General features: G+C 39.9%; 1 protein-coding gene across 3 annotated transcripts in view; it reads left to right on the top strand.

Annotated features, from left to right (window-relative positions):
- Nucleotides 1-19,873, top strand: part of LOC127426134 (liprin-alpha-4-like) — a 164,317-nt gene that overhangs the window by 105,632 nt on the left and 38,812 nt on the right. For all 3 annotated transcript variants that reach the window (XM_051672694.1, XM_051672693.1, XM_051672691.1), the window contains exons 6-9: nucleotides 9,412-9,633; nucleotides 11,134-11,280; nucleotides 14,050-14,184; nucleotides 17,996-18,079. In XM_051672694.1, coding sequence (XP_051528654.1) covers nucleotides 9,412-9,633; nucleotides 11,134-11,280; nucleotides 14,050-14,184; nucleotides 17,996-18,079 — 588 coding nt within the window. The remainder of the gene's footprint in view (nucleotides 1-9,411; nucleotides 9,634-11,133; nucleotides 11,281-14,049; nucleotides 14,185-17,995; nucleotides 18,080-19,873) is intronic.

Genomic DNA, 19,873 nt, shown 5'->3' with positions numbered 1-19,873 from the left:
TGTGCTGCCTGCCTCACTGGGCCCACTACAGTTTGCTTACAGAAGCAACCGCTCCACTGATGATGCCACTGCAGTCACAATACACACTGCTCTTTCCCACTTGGAAAAAAGAAACACACATGGGAGAATGCTGTTTTTAGACTACAGCTCAGCATTCAACACCATAGTGCCCTCCAACCTTGATGCGAAACTCTGGGCTCTGGGATTAAACAGATCGCTGTGCAGCTGGATCCTGGACTTCCTGTCAGACAGATGCCATGTGGTCAGAATGGGCAGTAACATCTCCTCACCACTGACCCACAACACTGGAGCCCCGCAGGGCTGTGTTCTCAGCCCACTCCTGTATCCTCTGTACACGCATGACTGTGTGGCAACACATAGCTCCAATGCCGTCATCAAGTTTGCTGATGATATGACGGTGGTAGGTCTGATCACTGACAATGATGAAACAGCATACAGAGAGGAGGTGCACACTCTGACACGCTGGTGCCAGGAGCACAACCTCTCCCTCAACATCAATAAGACAAAGGAACTTGTGGTGGACTTCAGGAGAAAAGACAGAGAACACAGCCCCATCACCATCAATGGAGCATCACATCACAGTCCACATCACTGAGGAACTCACATGGTCCGTCCACACTGAGGCTGTTGTGAAGAAGGCTCACCAGCGCCTCTTCTTTCTGAGATGGCTGAGGAAGTTTGGAATGAACCACCGCATCCTCACACGGTTCTACACCAGCACTGTAGAGAGCATCCTGACTGGCTGCATCACTGCCTGGTACGGCAACAGCATCGCCCTCAGCCGCAAAGCCCTGCAAAGGGTGGTGCGAACTGCCAGACACATCATCGGAGGTGAGCTTCCCTTCCTCCAGGACATATATACTGTGTACACATGTGTGTGAAAAAAGCTCAGAGGATCATCAAAGACTCCAGCCACCTGAGCCATGGGCTGCTCTCACTGCTACCATCAGGCACGCAGCATCAGGACCCACACCAGCCAACTTCACGACAGCTTCTTCCCCCAAGCAATCAGACTTTTGAACTCTTGATCGCTCATGATTAACATATATCAGCACTGCACTTTATTAATCTCACACTAGACTGTCATAATTATATTTCTCTTAACAACACACTGGCAGCTGACTATCAACTGACAGCTTGAATGTCAATACAACACTATACAACCTTACTGCACATTTATATATATTATTTTTATTGTATACTGTGCATTCTATATTGTGTGTATTGTATACTGTACATTGTATATTGTGTTGTGAGTAATTATGTGTATATTAGTTTTGTAAATTGTTTTGTGTAAATCTGGTGTTTATTGTAGATTGGTATATGTCTCATCATTGTCATGACTGCTATGTTGCTTGGAATTGCAACATATTGACTCATGAAGTACTTTTATGCTGCCTTTATGTGTTTTTTGGAGCTGCAAAGTTTTAGTTGATATTTTGATTTTGTGAACTTTATAGACTCCCTCTTCTGTTTTTTCCCTTTACCTTTCCCTCAATAGCTTTTTTATTTTATTATTATTATTTATTTATTTTTATCAATAAAAATATATAACTATTGGTTGGCTGGCTGGGATTTCTCATGAGAGTCCTTAGCACCTGTAAGGTTGCATCTTGCAATATTACATCTTCAGAGGAAAGTGATGAAAATCAGGGGCCTGAAGTAAATTTCTGCAATGGCCATTGCAGGAAGACACCTAAAATCTGATGACTGCCTTACATTTGTGTAAATTGTATATTTGACTTTGAAATTGCATGTTTAATTAGAAACAGTAAATTATGTATTGAGAAAGAGAGCTAGATGGAGAGAACGAGAGCAGACAGACAGACTGCATAGAAGTGCATGTAGATTCTCAGACACGGCAGATGTGGTCCAGACAGTGTGTCTCCCAGGAGAGCTGGCTGAAGCCTCCCTGGAGGGCAGAAATATGGTGGATATTCCCTGTGAATCACAGCTTATCAAATACTTAAAGCAAAGTTAATTTACTCACAAGCCGTCAAGGGCCTCTCAGCAGACTCCCAGAGGCATCATTTAGAGGGTTCTGACAGATTTGTTTTTTAATTTATTCATTATTCTGGCTACTCTTTATATAACTTTTTTTTTAATACTTTTATTAATTCCTGTTCTTTTTCTAAAAAATTACACATACAAGTTTTATTTGTCTTATAGTCTTGTTACCATTGCTTGTATTTTTTTTATTTAAATACTAGCCTTATGTAAATAATTTATATCTAAACCTTCAATTGTAGGCTCGTAAAGCAATGCATCTGTATCAGCAGATAAAAGTAATTTTTTGAGCTATCGGACATTGGCCGAATTGAACTGTTAGTGCTCTGATACACTTACAGCGAAGTTCTTCGTATTTGTCTTTAAGCTAGAAAGAACGTCGAAACAGTCGAGTAACAGTATTCTGTTTACAAACATTCGGACAATGGCCACGCCTTTAAATATGAAATGCATACTCTCCTGCTAACAGACTACATGCAAACATTAAGAAATGTGTCATCAGTACTTTATAGAATAAAACAAAAATGTTCATTTTACTCAAATACTTACCTATAAATAGTAAGTCCAGAGAAACAGAATTTTGCAGTGGTCTCTTAATTTTTTCAGAGCTGTATGAGCTTTGGATCACATGTCAGAAGCTGCTGCAGTTACCAAAACCTGTGTCACTGGTGTCGCTAAAGCACAGAAAGCTGTTTTTGCCACCGACGCTGAAGTAACTCAAGGAAGAAATCCTTAACTAGCAGTGAGGAACGTGCATTTTATTTGCATCAAATGTCTTAAAAACTGAAACATCTTTTTTTCATATGGGCTCTCTTAACAAGTAAATTATATTGCTGCATCTCTGCTTTGCATCTTGTTAAATAGAACTCTATAGAGGGCCTGGGTAGCTCAGCGAGTAAAGACGCTGACTACCAACCCTGGAGTCGTGAGTTCTCCAGCCAGGTCTCCTAAGCAACCAAATTGGCCCGGTTACTAGGGAGGGTAGAGTTACATGGGTAACCTCCTCATGGTCTCTATAATGTGGTTCGCTCTCGGTGGGGTGCGTGGTGAGTTGTGCGTGGATACCGCAGAGAATAGCATGAAGCCTCCACACGCGCTATGTCTCCACGGTAATGCGCTCAACAAGCCACGTGATAAGATGCATGGATTGACGGTGTCAGACGTGGAGGCAACTGAGATTCGTCCTTTACCACCCGGATTGAGGCGAATCACTACGCCACCACGAGGACTTAGAGCGTACTGGGAATTGGGCATTCCAAATTGGGGAGAAAAAAGGGAGAAAATAAATTAAAAAAAAGAACTCTATGATCTTACATGGATTATCTTCATAATGTATTCCATGTTGCTGCATTTGCATTTTATTTTACGACTGCAATGACCTCAAAAACACCTTCTTGTTGGCCTTCTTCAGTTTCACTATTAGTAAATTGGGGCCTTTGCAAACTCATGCAGCAAAAAAATGTCTCTGCAACCATTTAATTGTACTGTATGTTGTGATAATGTAAATATAATGTCATTATGATGTGAAAGACAAGATACTGCAAATTGGTTGTTTCTGGCAGTCTGCTAGCTGAGTTTCTGAATCTGAAACTCCCTCTGAAGAATCATTTAATTAACAGCATGTATTTCAGTTAAAATCTGAGAAGCACATCAAAATATCAGCCAATTGCCATCTCTGACATCCACAAACACACACACACACACACACACACACGTGCACTAATTTTCAGATTAACACTCCAAAATTGTTGGAAGGGTCTTTGTTGTCAGTCGACACAAACAAAGATAAAATATAAGAAGGTTTCATACAGTCATGGTAAACATGGATATATTAGGGAATTTAAAATTTTTGATTTCCAGGCCTAGAAAAGTCTTATGTCTTGGAAAAGTTTTATATTAAATATATATGGTCTTCCTCAAGGGAGAAGAAATAATTTGTTTTATAGAGCGCCACAGCTGGGTTCCGAAAGATAAAATCCCATTCATCTTTTTCCATAGGGGAATTAATTATTAACAATAACTTATAAACCTTTAAAAACAGACCTAATATGAGCTACAAGGTTGTTAATTGATGGTATAGTGTTCTGCTGGCACCATCGGTCCGCGTTATTTCAACATAATTTTTTTTTTAGCGTGTTCAGTAGCGGAATTCCTGGCGAACAGCTACTCTACCCATGATCTTGAGGGGGAAAATCCACTAATCAGAGAATCGTGGCAAAGTGTGCCAAAAGAGCCCAGCAGTGACTGACCTCTCCCTTAGCGCACTGTGAATGACGTAATTGGGTCTGTCTCCCTACACTATTTCTAAATATCTTAGTATTTTGCAATAAACATAAGATATATTATTATTGTTTCCTATATTGGCATGATTTTTAATTTTATTAGATCATTCACAATGCATCATGGGGTTGCTGTTTTTTCCCTCATTAAAGACATTAAGTAAACAGTCTTGAACCTTTTTTGTCCAATTTTCAAATATTATTTTCATTCAAATCAATGTTGTGATTCACCTTAGAGCTTGTTGGTTTGGTTCATGTCTTAGTTTGGTTCAACTCTTTAATGACAAATCTTATAGCTACCTTTGGGAAAAAATGAATGGGAAAAATCTGGAACCAAGACGGGCTAAAAAAAAAAGTGTATGGGCTCTGTTCGCTAAAACGTTGTAGTAGGACTGGTCAGTATGGGAAGGAGGAAGTGAGGTTCAAGTAATTTAAACTCTTTATTCACACACAGTAATGACTCCTAGGTAGCTTTGTTCAAACACACTAACTGCTGTGCATCACTCTCTCTCTCCCTGGGCTCTGGTGTGGGCTACTCTTATCGCTCTTCCTGGATTACTGCAACAAGAAACAGCTGTTAGACCTAACTGTCACTTAGCAACTGCAATCGCTGCAGTTTTATCAATTTGGGGACGCTCCTGCCCGTGGTCCAAGTGGAAGCCCAGATACCATATCTCCACCCGCCCAATTGCACACTTCTTTGTGTTTGCCATGCAAATTCTTTCTGCAATTTAACAATGTGAATTAACAATTCTGCAAATTCAATTGTGAGTTGAGACGGTGAGAGGCGGTCCCTAGAAGAGACCGGGGTGAGATGGTTGGCTTTTAAGTTCACCTCCAGCCCTAGCTCCGCCCTCTCCGGAACCACCGTCACCAATGTCACAGGGACTGCCTCCCTCCATAATTTCAGGAGGTTGAGATGGTATATTTGACGTGCGTCACCTCTATCTGTTTGTTTTACCACATAATAAAGATATCCCACTCGTTGTGTGACCTCAAAGGGCCATAGCCACTTGGCAAGTAATTTGGAGCTTGAGGTTGAGAGTAATACAAGCACTTTGTCTCCCGGTGCAAATTCCTATAGCCAAGCTCCCCTATACAGCTAGCTGTGGCGTTCTTGATCTTGGAGCAAATTCTTCTGTGTTAGTTGACCCAAAGTGTGGAGTTTTGCTCTAAGGTCAAGAACGTACTGAATTTCATTTTTACCGTTTGAAGGTCCCTCCTCCCAAGCTTCCCGCATGACGTAGAGCATGTCACGCGGCCGACGACCATACAGTAGCTCGAATGGGGAAAAGCATGTGGAGGCTTGGGGGACCTCTCGGACTGCATATAACAGGGATTCAAGCCACTTATCCCAATTTCTAGTGTCCTTGTGCACAAACTTATGAATCGTATTTTTCAGGGTTTTATTAAATCGTTCCACCAACCCGTCTGTTTGTGGGTGATAAACGCTGGTGCGAATCAATTTAATACCCAATAATTCATACAGTTCCCACAGTGTACGTGACATAAAAGTAGTGCCTTGATTAGTGAGGATTTCTTTTGGAATCCCCATTCGGGAGATAATTCTGAAAAGTGCCTCTGCAACAGTGCATGCTGAGATGTTGCGCACAGGCACTGCTTCCTGATATCATGTTGCATAATCCACCAGAACCAACACAAAATTATATCCACGTGTCGTCCATTCTTATGGCCTGACGAGGTCCATGCCAATTCTCTCGAATGAGACCTCGATTAACGGCAGAGGGTGCAATGGCACTTTTGGGGTGGCCGGTGGATTCACCAACTGACCACTTGCAAACATCTCTGTGAATGCCCTGCCAATAGAAACGGGCCATTAGACATTTTAGTGTTTTTTCTCACCCTAAGTGACACGCCATTGGATTATGATGAGCCGTCTGGAATAGCATTTCTGTGTCACTCGATACAACCTCTCTTTAATCATTGAAAAATACGGATATGTGAGTGCAACGTCTGGCCGGAGACACTGACCATCAATCACTTTCACTTGATCAAGGGCGTGCCTAATGGTCTCGTCTCACGACTGCTTCAGAGGGAAATCCCCAGCAGGGAATCCTCTAAGGGCTGGGGAAGCCGAGACTTCCCCCTCCCTTACGTCACCCTGACGTGGAGCTGATGTAGACACCCCTGGCTCCGCCTTCCCAGCCAGTGAGTCACACACTGATACGCTTTGTCGCAGGACCATCCACACACATGCCCCTCAATAAAGAAGTAAATGCCGGCCAATTCGTTCCCAAATTTAGTGGATGGGTGAGGTGGGAATTAACCACAGCCTCAATACTATGTTTTGGTCCCCAAAATTGAATAGTGACTGTCACTAAAGGGTAACTTTGAATATCCCCGAGCACACACCTCACCTTCACCCTCCGCCCCATGCCCAAAGCCTCGTCTTGAACCAAACATTGGTGGATAGTGGTTTGATTAAAAACCGGTATCCACCAAGGCTTGATATGTACTTTCCCTGATACTCACAGGTATGTGGTATATTCCAGCTTGATCGGGGGCGGCCCGTAGGGTGTCGGGAACCTGGACCAATACTCCCAGTTCCATCATGGGGCATTGGTCCTGGAAGTGCCCCGACTCCCCGCAACTCAAGCAAGCCGGCCCAAACGCTATGCCCGCCCCGCGGCAGCGGATTCACCAACCTGGGGGGAAGAGCGAGAAGAAACAAGGGGAACCACCGGCTGGACAAACTCCCATGACCGGGGAGCCAGTTTGGGAACAGACCTCTTCCAGCGGCAGCGGGCGGTGGACCTATTCTGCTGTTCCGGTCGGCAGAAGCAGGACAAACTGCTCCAGCACCACCAGATCGATGACTCCCTCAGCGTCGCGGTCCTCCGCCAGCAGCCACTTCCGGTAGGCGTCACGGAGCAGTTTGCCAAACGCAAACGGGCGCCCGCGCTCGCACAGTTTCAGCGAGTGGAAGTGCTGTCATTGTTGCTCGGGGCTGCAGCCGACCCGGTGCATGATGGCTTTCTTTAAGTCCTCATTTACCAGGAGGTTCGCGGCAGGCAGGTGTTGGGATGTTTCTGTTTTGAAGTTAAGAAAGCAATTAGGTTTGTGGGGAAAAGATGTCACACATCGTGTTGTTCCCAATAATACAAAAGATCTCTGAGTTTCTGGGCTGGCAAAATAGCTTGTGTGAAGGTTTTAATTTGCTTGGGTGTTTAAAGTAGATGGATGAAATTGCACGGTCATGGAGTGATGCATGCCAGAGAACCTCTGAACTCCTGAGGCCATAATTGTGGTGAAGTTGCTTAGTTTGCAGACCATGTTCCGCAACCTCTGACTCAGCATATATATCCACGCTGAAACTTATTTGGAAACTGGACATAAAGTGGAAAGGGTACCAATAAACTTTGCTTCACTTGTTTGTTTACACATTTGACATAGTTGCACCACTTTTGCGGACGGTAGACTAAAAAACACACGTCTGCCCGCAGTCCAGTTTAAGCAGGCACAAACAGTGCTGAAATAGCATCTATTTTCAATTAAAGAAATAGAAAGAAATTCTGTCATAATTTACTCACCCTCATGATGTTCCAAAGAAATTTGACTTTTTTCGTATGCATAACACAAAATGTAACATTTTCATGTAAATTTGAGTCCGTCTTTTTAATAAAATGGCAGTTGATAGTGGCTCATTTTAAAGCTTAAAAAAGTATCATAAAAGTAGTCATTGTAATGCATACATCATATTCCAAGTCTTCTGCAGGCATACGATAGGTCAGGGCTACTCAACTTTGGAAAGCTCAGGAACCGCAAAGCAGGACCCCTAAACCTTGAGGGCTGCACTCTTAATTTTAGTAATTCTGATATATAAGATTTATTTATTAATTTTATGTTAAAAATTTTTATAGTGAGAGTTAATTTTTAAAGTATAAAATATAAATTGTGGGTGTAACATTTCAAATTTCTCATTGTTTGGTTTTAATTTTTCAAAGAGCCACTTTCTACTACATTCATTGCGGTATAGAAAACAGACATAATCAGGTCTTGACATTCATTGTGCATTCGTGAGCACAGTGAGAGAAGCTTGTTCACAGTGGCACTCATGTTCACGCGAGAACTTGCATTGTTTTTGGTGTTAAACAATGCGTGAACATGTGAACATCTTTTATCCCAAAATTTGCATAAAATATCTGGATGAAAGCGCCTCTATGGTCTCTTTTTCTGTGCAAACACTCCTCTCTATGTAAATTAGACTAATTATAGACTGAGCTTTATTCACAAAACTCTGTGCTATTTGCACATTTGCAATTAACATTGTTCTGTTACTGCTCATGAATAGCAGACTGTAAAATCAAGCATAAAATCAGTTTAGGCAGGTCTTGTTAGTCAGCTTGCAATCAGCTGACACTCAGCTGATCATGACATCTACCAATACAATTCAGACGCTCATCAGAACGGTTCTATTTAAGTCCTCCATTTATTCATTTCTTTAGCTGTCTTTCCATTGCACGGAGGCAAGCTGCACTTAACACCCTTCTCCATCCCTAGCTCCATCTTTTGCATGGCAGCTTTGCCTTTTAGTTTTTCTCTACATCTGTCTTGTTGTTTTGTGCTCTAAGACTACAATTAATTGGTAGTTGTAATTCCTGTCTTCAATTTGTTATTGCACCTTGTTCTTGATTTATGAACTTGATATACAGTATTTGAAGTTCTATTAGGTGTTCATTTAATCTAATATGCAAAGAAGTATGGTACCATTTTGCACTGTCAGCAAATTAATTTGCTGCTCTCCCTGCTCCATCCATGCATGGCTACGGGGTGTTTGCCCAGAGCTGAACCATACTGCCAACACCAACAGATGCTTAAATTGTGTATCAATAAAGTATTCATTCAGTATTCAAGTTAGTATTCATTTGATGGAAGTGGAAAAAGTCGTATTTGAACAGATTCAAAGTCATAGTTAAACTATTTTCAACTTGACACGTCATCTTATAGACAATTTGCTCATGCTGAAACAATGGCCAAAAACGTCCATCTGACATATGTCATGTGCTTAAGTAGATAAAATAACCTCGATGCCCATCCCTATTCCATAACAACACTAACGTTTGTATATTTGTGTTTGTGACAGAGGCTTCCCAATGGCTCCATTGATGCCCACGACGATAACAGCAGATGTCTGGAGCTGCAAGAACTGCTGGATAAGGCCAATAAGGAGCTGGCCCAAAACAGAGACCGGATCAGCGGCCTGACCAGCCGGATGGGTGAGCTCGAGACAGAACTGGCCACTGCTCGCAAAGACCTGCTGAAGAGCGAGGAGCTGAGCACTAAACACCAGAGGGACATCCGCGAGGTTAGAATGATTGGGGAGAGAGGCAGAGGACAGAATGGGGACACACTAATAAGGGCTTGTCTTCAGGAAAGATAAGGTGTCAGGCAATGAGGACCTTGAGTTTCTCAACTCTGCTTTGTTCTGCCTGAGAGGCACAAGGTTACAAATAATGTGAAGGTGACTGATTCTTTGACATGGACTAATGTTAAGTTGTGTGTCTTTCTACATATTTAAAGTTATAGTCAAACCAAAAGTGATTTCTGTCACCATTTACTTTTCAAACCTGGATGACATCTGTGAAATACAGAAGGAGATGTTTTGCAGAATGTTCTTGCTGCTCTTTTTCATCAATGAAAGCATATTAAAACTTGGCATATCAAGACATGTCAAACCAGGTTTGAAGTCTATGACCACAAACACCATTAGTTCTTGTGTGTCTCGTCGAATATGTGGAAGTTTGAATGCGATTTGAGACTTTTAATGTAGCGCAAAAGTTGTATGGACAACATTTATGATATTTTAATGTTTTGGGATTTTTTTGTGTCATTTTTTGAGCTCGATAGTATAAATTACTGTCCACTTTCATACTATGGTAAAAGGGCAGCTTGGAGAGTTGGCTAAACCTCTCCATTTGCATCTCAACATAGGTGAATTAGTTTTGTGGTTATGTTAAACTTAAGTATCATTTTTGTTTTTTGAATACTTTGAGCTGCGTCGTTTTTCCCTTTTCCACAACGCCTATGTTTTTAAGTATGTTTTAGTCTATTAAAGGAATGTTCCGGGTTCAATACAAATTTAAACTAAATTGAAATTTGTGGCGTAATGTTGAATACTACAAAAAATTAATTAGACTCGTTCCTCCTTTTCTTTAAACAAAGCAAAAATGGAGGTTACATTGAGGCACTTACATTGGAAGTGAATGGGGCCAATTTTTGGAAGGTTTAAAGGTAGAAATGTGAAGCTTATCATTTTATAAAAGCACTTAGTGTACATTAATTCTTCTGCTAAAAACTTGTGTATTATTTGAGATTTAAAGTTGGTCACTTTAAAAGTTGGTAAGTTGGTTGGTTTAAAGTTGGTAAAATTGTCATTTTTTTACTGTGGTTTTAGGGTTTACGGCGTCACAGCATTATGGCAACGAAGTTGAAAATATTAAGATTACAAAAAAAAAGATTAAAAAAGCGATTGTATCACACTAATATCATGCTTACACACATATAGTCTATGTCTTGTGGCTATATTTTAAAAGGTTTAACTTTTGAAAGTATTTTAACTTTAATAGAATGCACCCATTCACTTCCATTGTAAATGCCTCACTGTAACCCAGATTATTGCTTTTTTTTTTTTTCTTTTTTTTTAAGAAAAGGAGTAATGAGCCAAAAATAAATTTTTGTGGTAGTCAACATAATGCCACAAATGCTGTAGATTGAGCTTAACTTGTATTGAACCCCGATATTCCTTTAAATGTTCCCATATTTCCCTTAGGTTTTGGTTTTCTCTTACTATGTGCCTGTTTGACAGGCGATGGCACAGAAGGAAGACATGGAAGAGCGAATCACAACGTTAGAAAAACGTTATCTGGCTGCCCAGAGGGAAACCACCTCAATCCACGACCTGAACGACAAGCTGGAGAGTGAGCTGGCCACCAAGGAATCACTTTACCGACAGGTACGCAAACCCTGAACCGGGCCTGGGTTGATTTAAAGTTCAGTTTGAATACTGTTGAACTGAAGTTGATCCATGCTATAGGTCAGTGCAGGTTGATGTCCCATGCTACAGCTACAGACCTAAATTGTCTCCATGTTATGAGCGTTCTAGTCGTGTTCAGTCTGTGTCCATTTGACATATGTGCGTATGAAAGGCGTGTGTGTGTAAGTCATTGTTTGTTTGTTTTTTTTTGTTTGTTTTTTTGCTGAAGGGCTTTATTTGGCCAGCAGAGATTCCCAAATGCACTGATGTTGGTGCCAATTTGGACAGTATGTGTTTGTAATAAATGGAGTAGGTATAAATGTTGATCGGTTAGATGGATGTATCAAGAGATCTGCTCTTGTTTAGATAGTGACAGTTTGTTGTTTGTGTACTCATGTTTTGTGGGCTACCATGTGTTGGAGGGGTATCAGGTTGTCATGATTTTCACCCACAGTGACTGTTGCTTTTTTGTTTAAAATTGACTTTAATAATGTAATACAATAATATTAATACAAATGCTAAATGTGGTTAAAAGGAACATATTTATGGTTTGGCATTGATGAAGGGGTACTTGAGCCTTACTGATGAGGCTGTTGGGGGTACATAGTATAACAAAGGTTGGGAAACACAGTATAGCCTACTCATTGGGCCCAGAGAAGAGAGAGAACTCTCCTGGCCCTATGAATTTTAGTTCTGGAGTACTGTTTATGTAGAAGTAAATGCTAAACTGTATAACATTATATTGATATTACAGCGATAGATATATAATCCAATTTTTTACTTGGTTACTTTATCATGTTCAGTTTCTACATGCGTATGCACTGTACAGGTGCATCTCAATAAATTAGAATGTCGTGGAAAAGTTTATTTATTTCAGTAATTCAACTCAAATTGTGAAACTCGTGTATTAAATAAATTCAATGCACACAGACTGAAGTAGTTTAAGTCTTTGGTTCTTTTAATTGTGATGATTTTGGCTCACATTTAACAAAAACCCACCAATTCACTATCTCAAAAAATTAGAATATGGTGACATGCCAATCAGCTAATCAACTCAAAACACCTGCAAAGGTTTCCTGAGCCTTCAAAATGGTCTCTCAGTTTGGTTCACTAGGCTACACAATCATGGGGAAGACTGCTGATCTGACAGTTGTCCAGAAGACAATCATTGACACCCTTCACAAGGAGGGTAAGCCACAAACATTCATTGCCAAAGAAGCTGGCTGTTCACAGAGTGCTGTATCCAAGCATGTTAACAGAAAGTTGAGTGGAAGGAAAAAGTGTGGAAGAAAAAGATGCACAACCAACCGAGAGAACCGCAGCCTTATGATTGTCAAGCAAAATCGATTCAAGAATTTGGGTGAACTTCACAAGGAATGGACTGAGGCTGGGGTCAAGGCATCAAGACACAGACATGTCAAGGAATTTGGCTACAGTTGTCGTATTCCTCTTGTTAAGCCACTCCTGAACCACAGACAACGTCAGAGGCGTATTACCTGGGCTAAGGAGAAGAAGAACTGGACTGTTGCCCAGTGGTCCAAAGTCCTCTTTTCAGATGAGAGCAAGTTTTGTATTTCATTTGGAAACCAAGGTCCTAGAGTCTGGAGGAAGGGTGGAGAAGCTCATAGCCCAAGTTGCTTGAAGTCCAGTGTTAAGTTTCCACAGTCTGTGATGATTTGGGGTGCAATGTCATCTGCTGGTGTTGGTCCATTGTGTTTTTTGAAAACCAAAGTCACTGCACCCGTTTACCAAGAAATTTTGGAGCACTTCATGCTTCCTTCTGCTGACCAGCTTTTTAAAGATGCTGATTTCATTTTCCAGCAGGATTTGGCACCTGCCCACACTGCCAAAAGCACCAAAAGTTGGTTAAATGACCATGGTGTTGGTGTGCTTGACTGGCCAGCAAACTCACCAGACCTGAACCCCATAGAGAATCTATGGGGTATTGTCAAGAGGAAAATGAGAAACATGAGACCAAAAAATGCAGATGAGCTGAAGGCCACTGTCAAAGAAACCTGGGCTTCCATACCACCTCAGCAGTGCCACAAACTGATCACCTCCATGCCACGCCGAATTGAGGCAGTAATTAAAGCAAAAGGAGCCCCTACCAAGTATTGAGTACATATACAGTAAATGAACATACTTTCCAGAAGGCCAACAATTCACTAAAAATGTTTTTTTTATTGGTCTTATGATGTATTCTAATTTTTTGAGATAGTGAATTGGTGGGTTTTTGTTAAAATGTGAGCCAAAATCATCACAATTAAAAGAACCAGAGACTTAAACTACTTCAGTCTGTGTGCATTGAATTTATTTAATACACGAGTTTCACAATTTGAGTTGAATTACTGAAATAAATGAACTTTTCCACGACATTCTAATTTATTGAGATGCACCTGTATATTGTGTTTGTTTTTGTGTCGGTTTGTACACTTGTGGTTTGTTGTTATGTGCACTTATTTATTACGTATTGTATGTGTGCTTGTTTTTCATGTGTACTGTATGTTTTCGTGTGTGTGTGTGTATGTTTCGAGTTCTTCCTTGTGTGAGTCTTGATATCTTACCTTTGTGTGTGAATGCATATACTGTAATAGGAACGTAATATACATGTATCTCAATGTATATTCTTCTATACTGTATGTGTATTCTTCTAAACATGGGTTTTTATGGTGCCTAATCGAATGTACACCCTCTGTCTTATTGTTTGTGTGTTTACGTGCATGAGTATGCATGTGTGTGTTTTTTCAGAGCGAGGAGAAGGTACGACACCTCCAGGAACTGCTGGAGTTGGCGGAGCAGCGGCTACAACAGACCATGAGAAAGGCAGAGACTCTGCCCGAGGTGGAGGCTGAACTGGCCCAGAGAGTGGCCGCTCTCACCAAGGTGAGTACCTGATATGGATGGGCCAGGATGGTCGTGTCTAGTTTATCTAGATTTTTTTTTTATTTTAATTTTTTATGTTTGAGCATTGACAGAGAAGTTCACCCAAAAATGACAATTCTGTCATTATTTACTTAACCTCATGCCATTCCAAACCCATATAATTTTTTTTAATGTGAAGTTTTTAAGAATATTTCAGTCTTTTCAATGGCAGTGGATAATGCCTCTTTAACCCTCCTGTTGAGTTCAGAATTGGCATACACCTTTGCATTCACAGGTCAATTTTGACCCGGTTGAATTCATGCTTATAAATCATTCGTAACCCGATGGTTTTCATCTAACACTATATTGTAAGTCATTAATTGGTCATAAACTGTTCATACATGTAATAGATTTATATTGATATTTTGGCATGTTAACTGAATTAAAGTTATTAATTAATATGCCATTTTTTATAAATAATAAAATGTAGAAATTCTTTGACATTTCAAAATATACATTAATTACAGCAAAACCAGTGTGATACATGTGAAGACATCTTTTTTTTAATCAACATTTCTGTGAAATTGTATCTGAATATAACGTGATATACAATTTATATTAACTTATATATTATATAACTTATATTAACTGTTCAATACAACTTGGTGGTCAAAAGTTATGAAACAAACTTTCTTTTTCAAATAAAATTCATCAAAACAACTGTACAACTCAAGTATACAACATTAATACTTCTTTACTAGTGTTTTTAAGCAAAATCCATTTGATTTGATTGCATGAACTGCCGAATGTTGATGCGTGAGGATGCTGTAAGATGGTTTAGCATCAGATGGCTGTAGGGTAAAATGTGGACAATTTCCTTTTTCAAGCCCTATTTAGATTAATGTGTGCATGAACTTTTGCTCTCGCCACACCCCCTTTAGACTGTAATACTTTTTATTTAGTTTATTTGTTACGTTTGTTACATCTTTTATGTCTGTTTTGTATGCGTGTGTGTGTATAGAGATAGAATTGTTGCATATTAACATACAAATGGAAAGAGATTCACAATAGAAAGTTGGTTCACAAATAAATTGAATGAGATCCACAAAAAAATTTAAGGAGTTTCACAAAAATGAAATGAATTCACAAATAAAAAGAATGAGATTTACAATATATGTATTTTTTAACTCACAAGCACAACTCTGTCCAGCATTCATTTGTGAATCGCATGCATTTATTTGTGGATTGCTTCCTGTGCATTTGCGGATCACTACACGCATTTGTCGACATGCACGCAAATCTTCAAATAGGTGGACTCCACCCATCGTCTACTCAAACCAATCAGATAACGGCCACATTACTCGGACCAATCGTAGCACGTTCTGTCTTCAACCAATCTTCATTTTACTATCAAGGCATGATCAGAGTCACAGTGCTCTCATGAGAATTGAATCAAGCACATAGAGATAAGCTCCAAGGCCGCAAACTTTTAAAGAAACAGACGTCATCAGAGGAATACTGTGACTTAAGGTTCGTATCATTTTCTCTCGGTTATAAACATGTGTAGTGTCTTGTTAAATTTCGACAGCTGAAAATTGCCCATTTGTAGAGTGTCCTGATCATTAGCTTTATAGCTGTCATGGCTGACTGTATGAGTCTGCTATTTTAATTTTAACCAAGTTTCTTGACTGAAATGTGTCGTCAAAATCTTTACTCTTAATGTTACATGGCAGACCCGAACAGACACACTACTAGACGCTACAAAAGATCAGTAGTACAGATAGTGTCTTTATAAAACATGCATCATATTAGATGATCTTAGGAGCACAAACCATAAATTAATACCCTATATTACACAATGTACAAGATCTGCTATGCCAATAATTTGGTTTCACATTATGTTAATCGTGAATTTAGAGACACGACTTCTCACAAAGCATGGCTTGTGTACCAGACCCTAAATGAGCCTAATTATATTGCTCTTCTTAAGACTGACTAGTTGACTAGCTGCTTAGACAACCTGCCAACGAGTCGATTATGAAAATATGTAGACTTGCACATCCCTAGAATTTCTCAAACACTCCTAAAAACAATTTTACCAGGATGAACGAGGGAATCACTTCATAAGATTATTATTTCTGGAAAACACCTTCCAAGATGGTGATGAAACAGAGTGATAAGATAAAGAAGGGTGAAAACTGATATTAAAGATATTTAAGCCCTAGTGGTCAGCCAACGTATTCTGACAAATTGGGTTGTGGTGCTTATGTGGGAAATTCGAGTTCGAGTCTGACTTTTTGTCCTCTCTCTAATATCCTTGTCAAAAAAAGGACCAAAAAAAATACAAAAAATAAAATAAAAACTGTACTGCTCATAAAGGTAAAGCACTCCATTGCATCAACCATCACACTATACACAGATATAAAACAGATATTTCTCTCCTGCTGGCTTTCACATTCGTTTCTTTCCTATTCTGATAATCCTCGCTGGGTAGAAGTCACATTCCATTTGAGCATCAGCTGGAACTGTGGATGACAGTGTTTTTCTGAGGCCACCAAATGTCTTGTCAGTGAGGCAGTAGGGTTTTGTTTTGAGTCTCAGTAATGCAGCTAATTATAGATGGCAAGTTTTTGTCAGTCTCAGTCAGTGGCAGTCTGTCAAACACCTCATGCTTCTAATGAAACAGATCCACAGCCAGGCCTTAAAGAGGTAGTTCACCCACAAATGTTGTTCCAAACCCATATGACTTTCTTTATTCCATGGAATGCAATAGACAGAATCTTAGGAACTGAAACCCTAGTGCAGGTCATTCCCCTATCTCTTTTTTGGTGTTTATGGAGCCTAAAGCTGTTACAGAGACACCTACACTCACTGAACACTTTATTAGGAACACTATGGTCCTAATAAAGTGCTCGACGTGGTCTTTTGCTGTTGTAGCCAATTTGCCTCAAGGTTCGACGTGTTGTGCATTCTGAGATGCTATTCTGCTCACTACAATTGTACAGAGTGGTTATCTGAGTTACCGTAGCCTTTCTGTCAGCTCGAATCAGTCTGGCCATTCTCTCTTGACCTCTCTCATCAACAAGGCGTTTCCGTCCGCAGAACTGCCGCTCAATGGATATTTTTAGTTTTTGGCACCATTCTGAGTAAACTCTAGAGACTGTTGTTTATGAAAATCCAGGAGATCAGCAGTTACAGAAATACTCAAACCTGCCCGTCTGGCACCAACAATCATGCCACCATCGAAATCACTGAGATTACATTTTTTCCTCATTCTGATGGTTGATATGAACATTAACTAAGCTCCTGACCTGTATATGCATGATTTTATGCGTTGCAGTGCTGCCACGCGATTGGCTGATTAAATAATCGAAAGAATAAGTAGGTGTAATGGTATTCCTAAAAAGTTACTTATAGCATTGTGACAAATCTTTGTCTTTCTTGCTTGGTTGGGAAGGAGGAAGCGGGAGCCGGGTGAACAGTCCACCGTAAGTCACTTTTAATCACACTTTTCAGCGTAACAAACATGGTTGGCTTTTCAGCCCAATAAACAAACACACATACACCACACCATTGCTTTTCAGCCTTCTGACACACACACACACACACTTGGTTTTGTGCGTCTCTCTCTCCATCTGCTGCTGTCTCCTCTCCTTAAATACTCCCGTCACTCGTCACTGGAACACAAGACAGGTGTGGAGCACAGGTGGAACTCATTTACCACTCATCTCCCCCGGCCTCACTCTGCCCAGACTCCGCTCGGCCACACCCCCATCACCACAAGCATTTTAAATTCAAATATAAAGGTATTTTTTTTTTTTGTCTCCTGCAGGCAGAAGAGCGTCATGGCAACATTGAGGAGCGTTTGCGCCAACTGGAAGCCCAGCTGGAGGAGAAAAACCAAGAGCTGGGCAGGGTGAGGACTGGGATGGGGGGTACTGAAGGGGTGACTGCCTTGAAGAGACACCATAGGGAAATAGGGAGTGAGTGAATGTCAGATAGAGAGAAGATGGGATTGCATTAAGGATGGAGGAAACAAGGGAGTGTGCGTGCGTGCGTGCGTGCGTGTGTGTGTGTGTGTGTGTGTGGTTGCTTTGTTTCTTATTTTTCATTTTTAAGTGCACATAAGAATGAACACTTAAAATAGTCACAAGTGATTTATTTATTTATTTATTTATTTTGTGTGAATGCATATGTTTGCGTGTGCCTCACATATATTTGCGTGTGTAAGGGGTCAGGGATACTTACAAAGAGACAGAGGCATGTGTGTATACAGTATGTGAGTATGTTTTTTAATATGACATGAATTTAAAGTGGTTGGAGCACGTAAGCCTTCATGTGTGAAAATAATGTATGTTTGTGTTTGTGGGTCAAGATTTGTCTACAATGTGTAGCCCAAATGTACCGCAACGATAGTACAACTTGAAATCACCTACATTGTGGGAACCAGATAACAATCCCCATGATGAAAGCAACGTAATAAACATAATAAATAATAGAATATCTAAAAATGCAAAAAGGTTCTTTGAGTATTAGGTTTAGGGGAGAGAGAATGTCATTTGCTCAGTATAAAAATACTGTACTAATAGAAGTCAATGGAAAGTCCCATCCATGATAGAAAAACAAAGTGTACATAGAGTAAAACAGGGCTGAAGGCCCCCTGGGATAAAAGGCACTTTTTTTAAAATTTTCTCCCAAAACACTAAACAGCAACTAAAGCTACCACAGTACTTTCTTTAACACCTGTTTGAAACTATACACTGCAAAATATTCCTGATCCTTGATATAATTGTTTGCAATGTCTAAAGTTTGATCTTAAGGTAATTTAATCTACTATTTAATACTTTTTAAATGTTGCAAATTTATGTAGCTAATGGAAATCCCTGAAATTATCACATTTATTTTGAGACTAAATACTTTTGTCATTATTAGTTTTGTTCAAGGTGATTAAATAAATAATAATAATAAAAAAAAAAAAAAAACTCTCCAATAAATGAGAGGATAGTATTTGGGTTAAAAGCCCCCCTGTCATCCAGGGCTTAGCCCACAGGCCATATTATAATATAAAAATAAGAAGACTTAAAAAATGACCACCATACCTGTCAAATAATAATTATATTAAGTGCAACACTGACACTGGTTTAGAACTTTATATAAGCAAACGTCAGGCGCACAATAAATGGATCAAACGAGTTTTAATTTGCGGAGGATCAAAGTGAGAATTACAACTCATCGGCTAATTGTTCAGTGGGCAAAAATGAACACTAACAATAAAATCAAATTTATTTGACAATTTACATTTGCAGTTTTCATTTATCATAATATTTTGAGAATAAAGTAAAAATTACGAGAAGAAAGTCGAAGCATTATGAGATAAAGTCGTAATATTTCGAGTTAAAATCGAAAGGAAAGTAACATCAAAGTGATATGGTGGACAACAGCAAATTGGAGCGTCTGGGTCGTTACATACAACATCACTAACCAGGGACATAACTTGGCTATGCACTGAGCTGAATTTTTGAGAAGTTTTTGCAAGCTCTCTGTTCATGAATGAGGTGTGCATTAGTACGAGGGTATTCAATCTGTGGGTGCCTGTCAAGGGAGGCACGAGATATAGACTTACACTCGAGTAAAGCGAAAAATAATTGGAACTGCTGTGAATTATATAAGTCCATATCAAGATATTGTATGTGATAGCATCCCCTCAGTT

Source organism: Myxocyprinus asiaticus, chromosome 35, assembly GCF_019703515.2.
Source record: "Myxocyprinus asiaticus isolate MX2 ecotype Aquarium Trade chromosome 35, UBuf_Myxa_2, whole genome shotgun sequence".
NCBI lineage: Eukaryota > Metazoa > Chordata > Actinopteri > Cypriniformes > Catostomidae > Myxocyprinus > Myxocyprinus asiaticus.
This window is presented reverse-complemented; position numbering and strand designations above follow the sequence as displayed.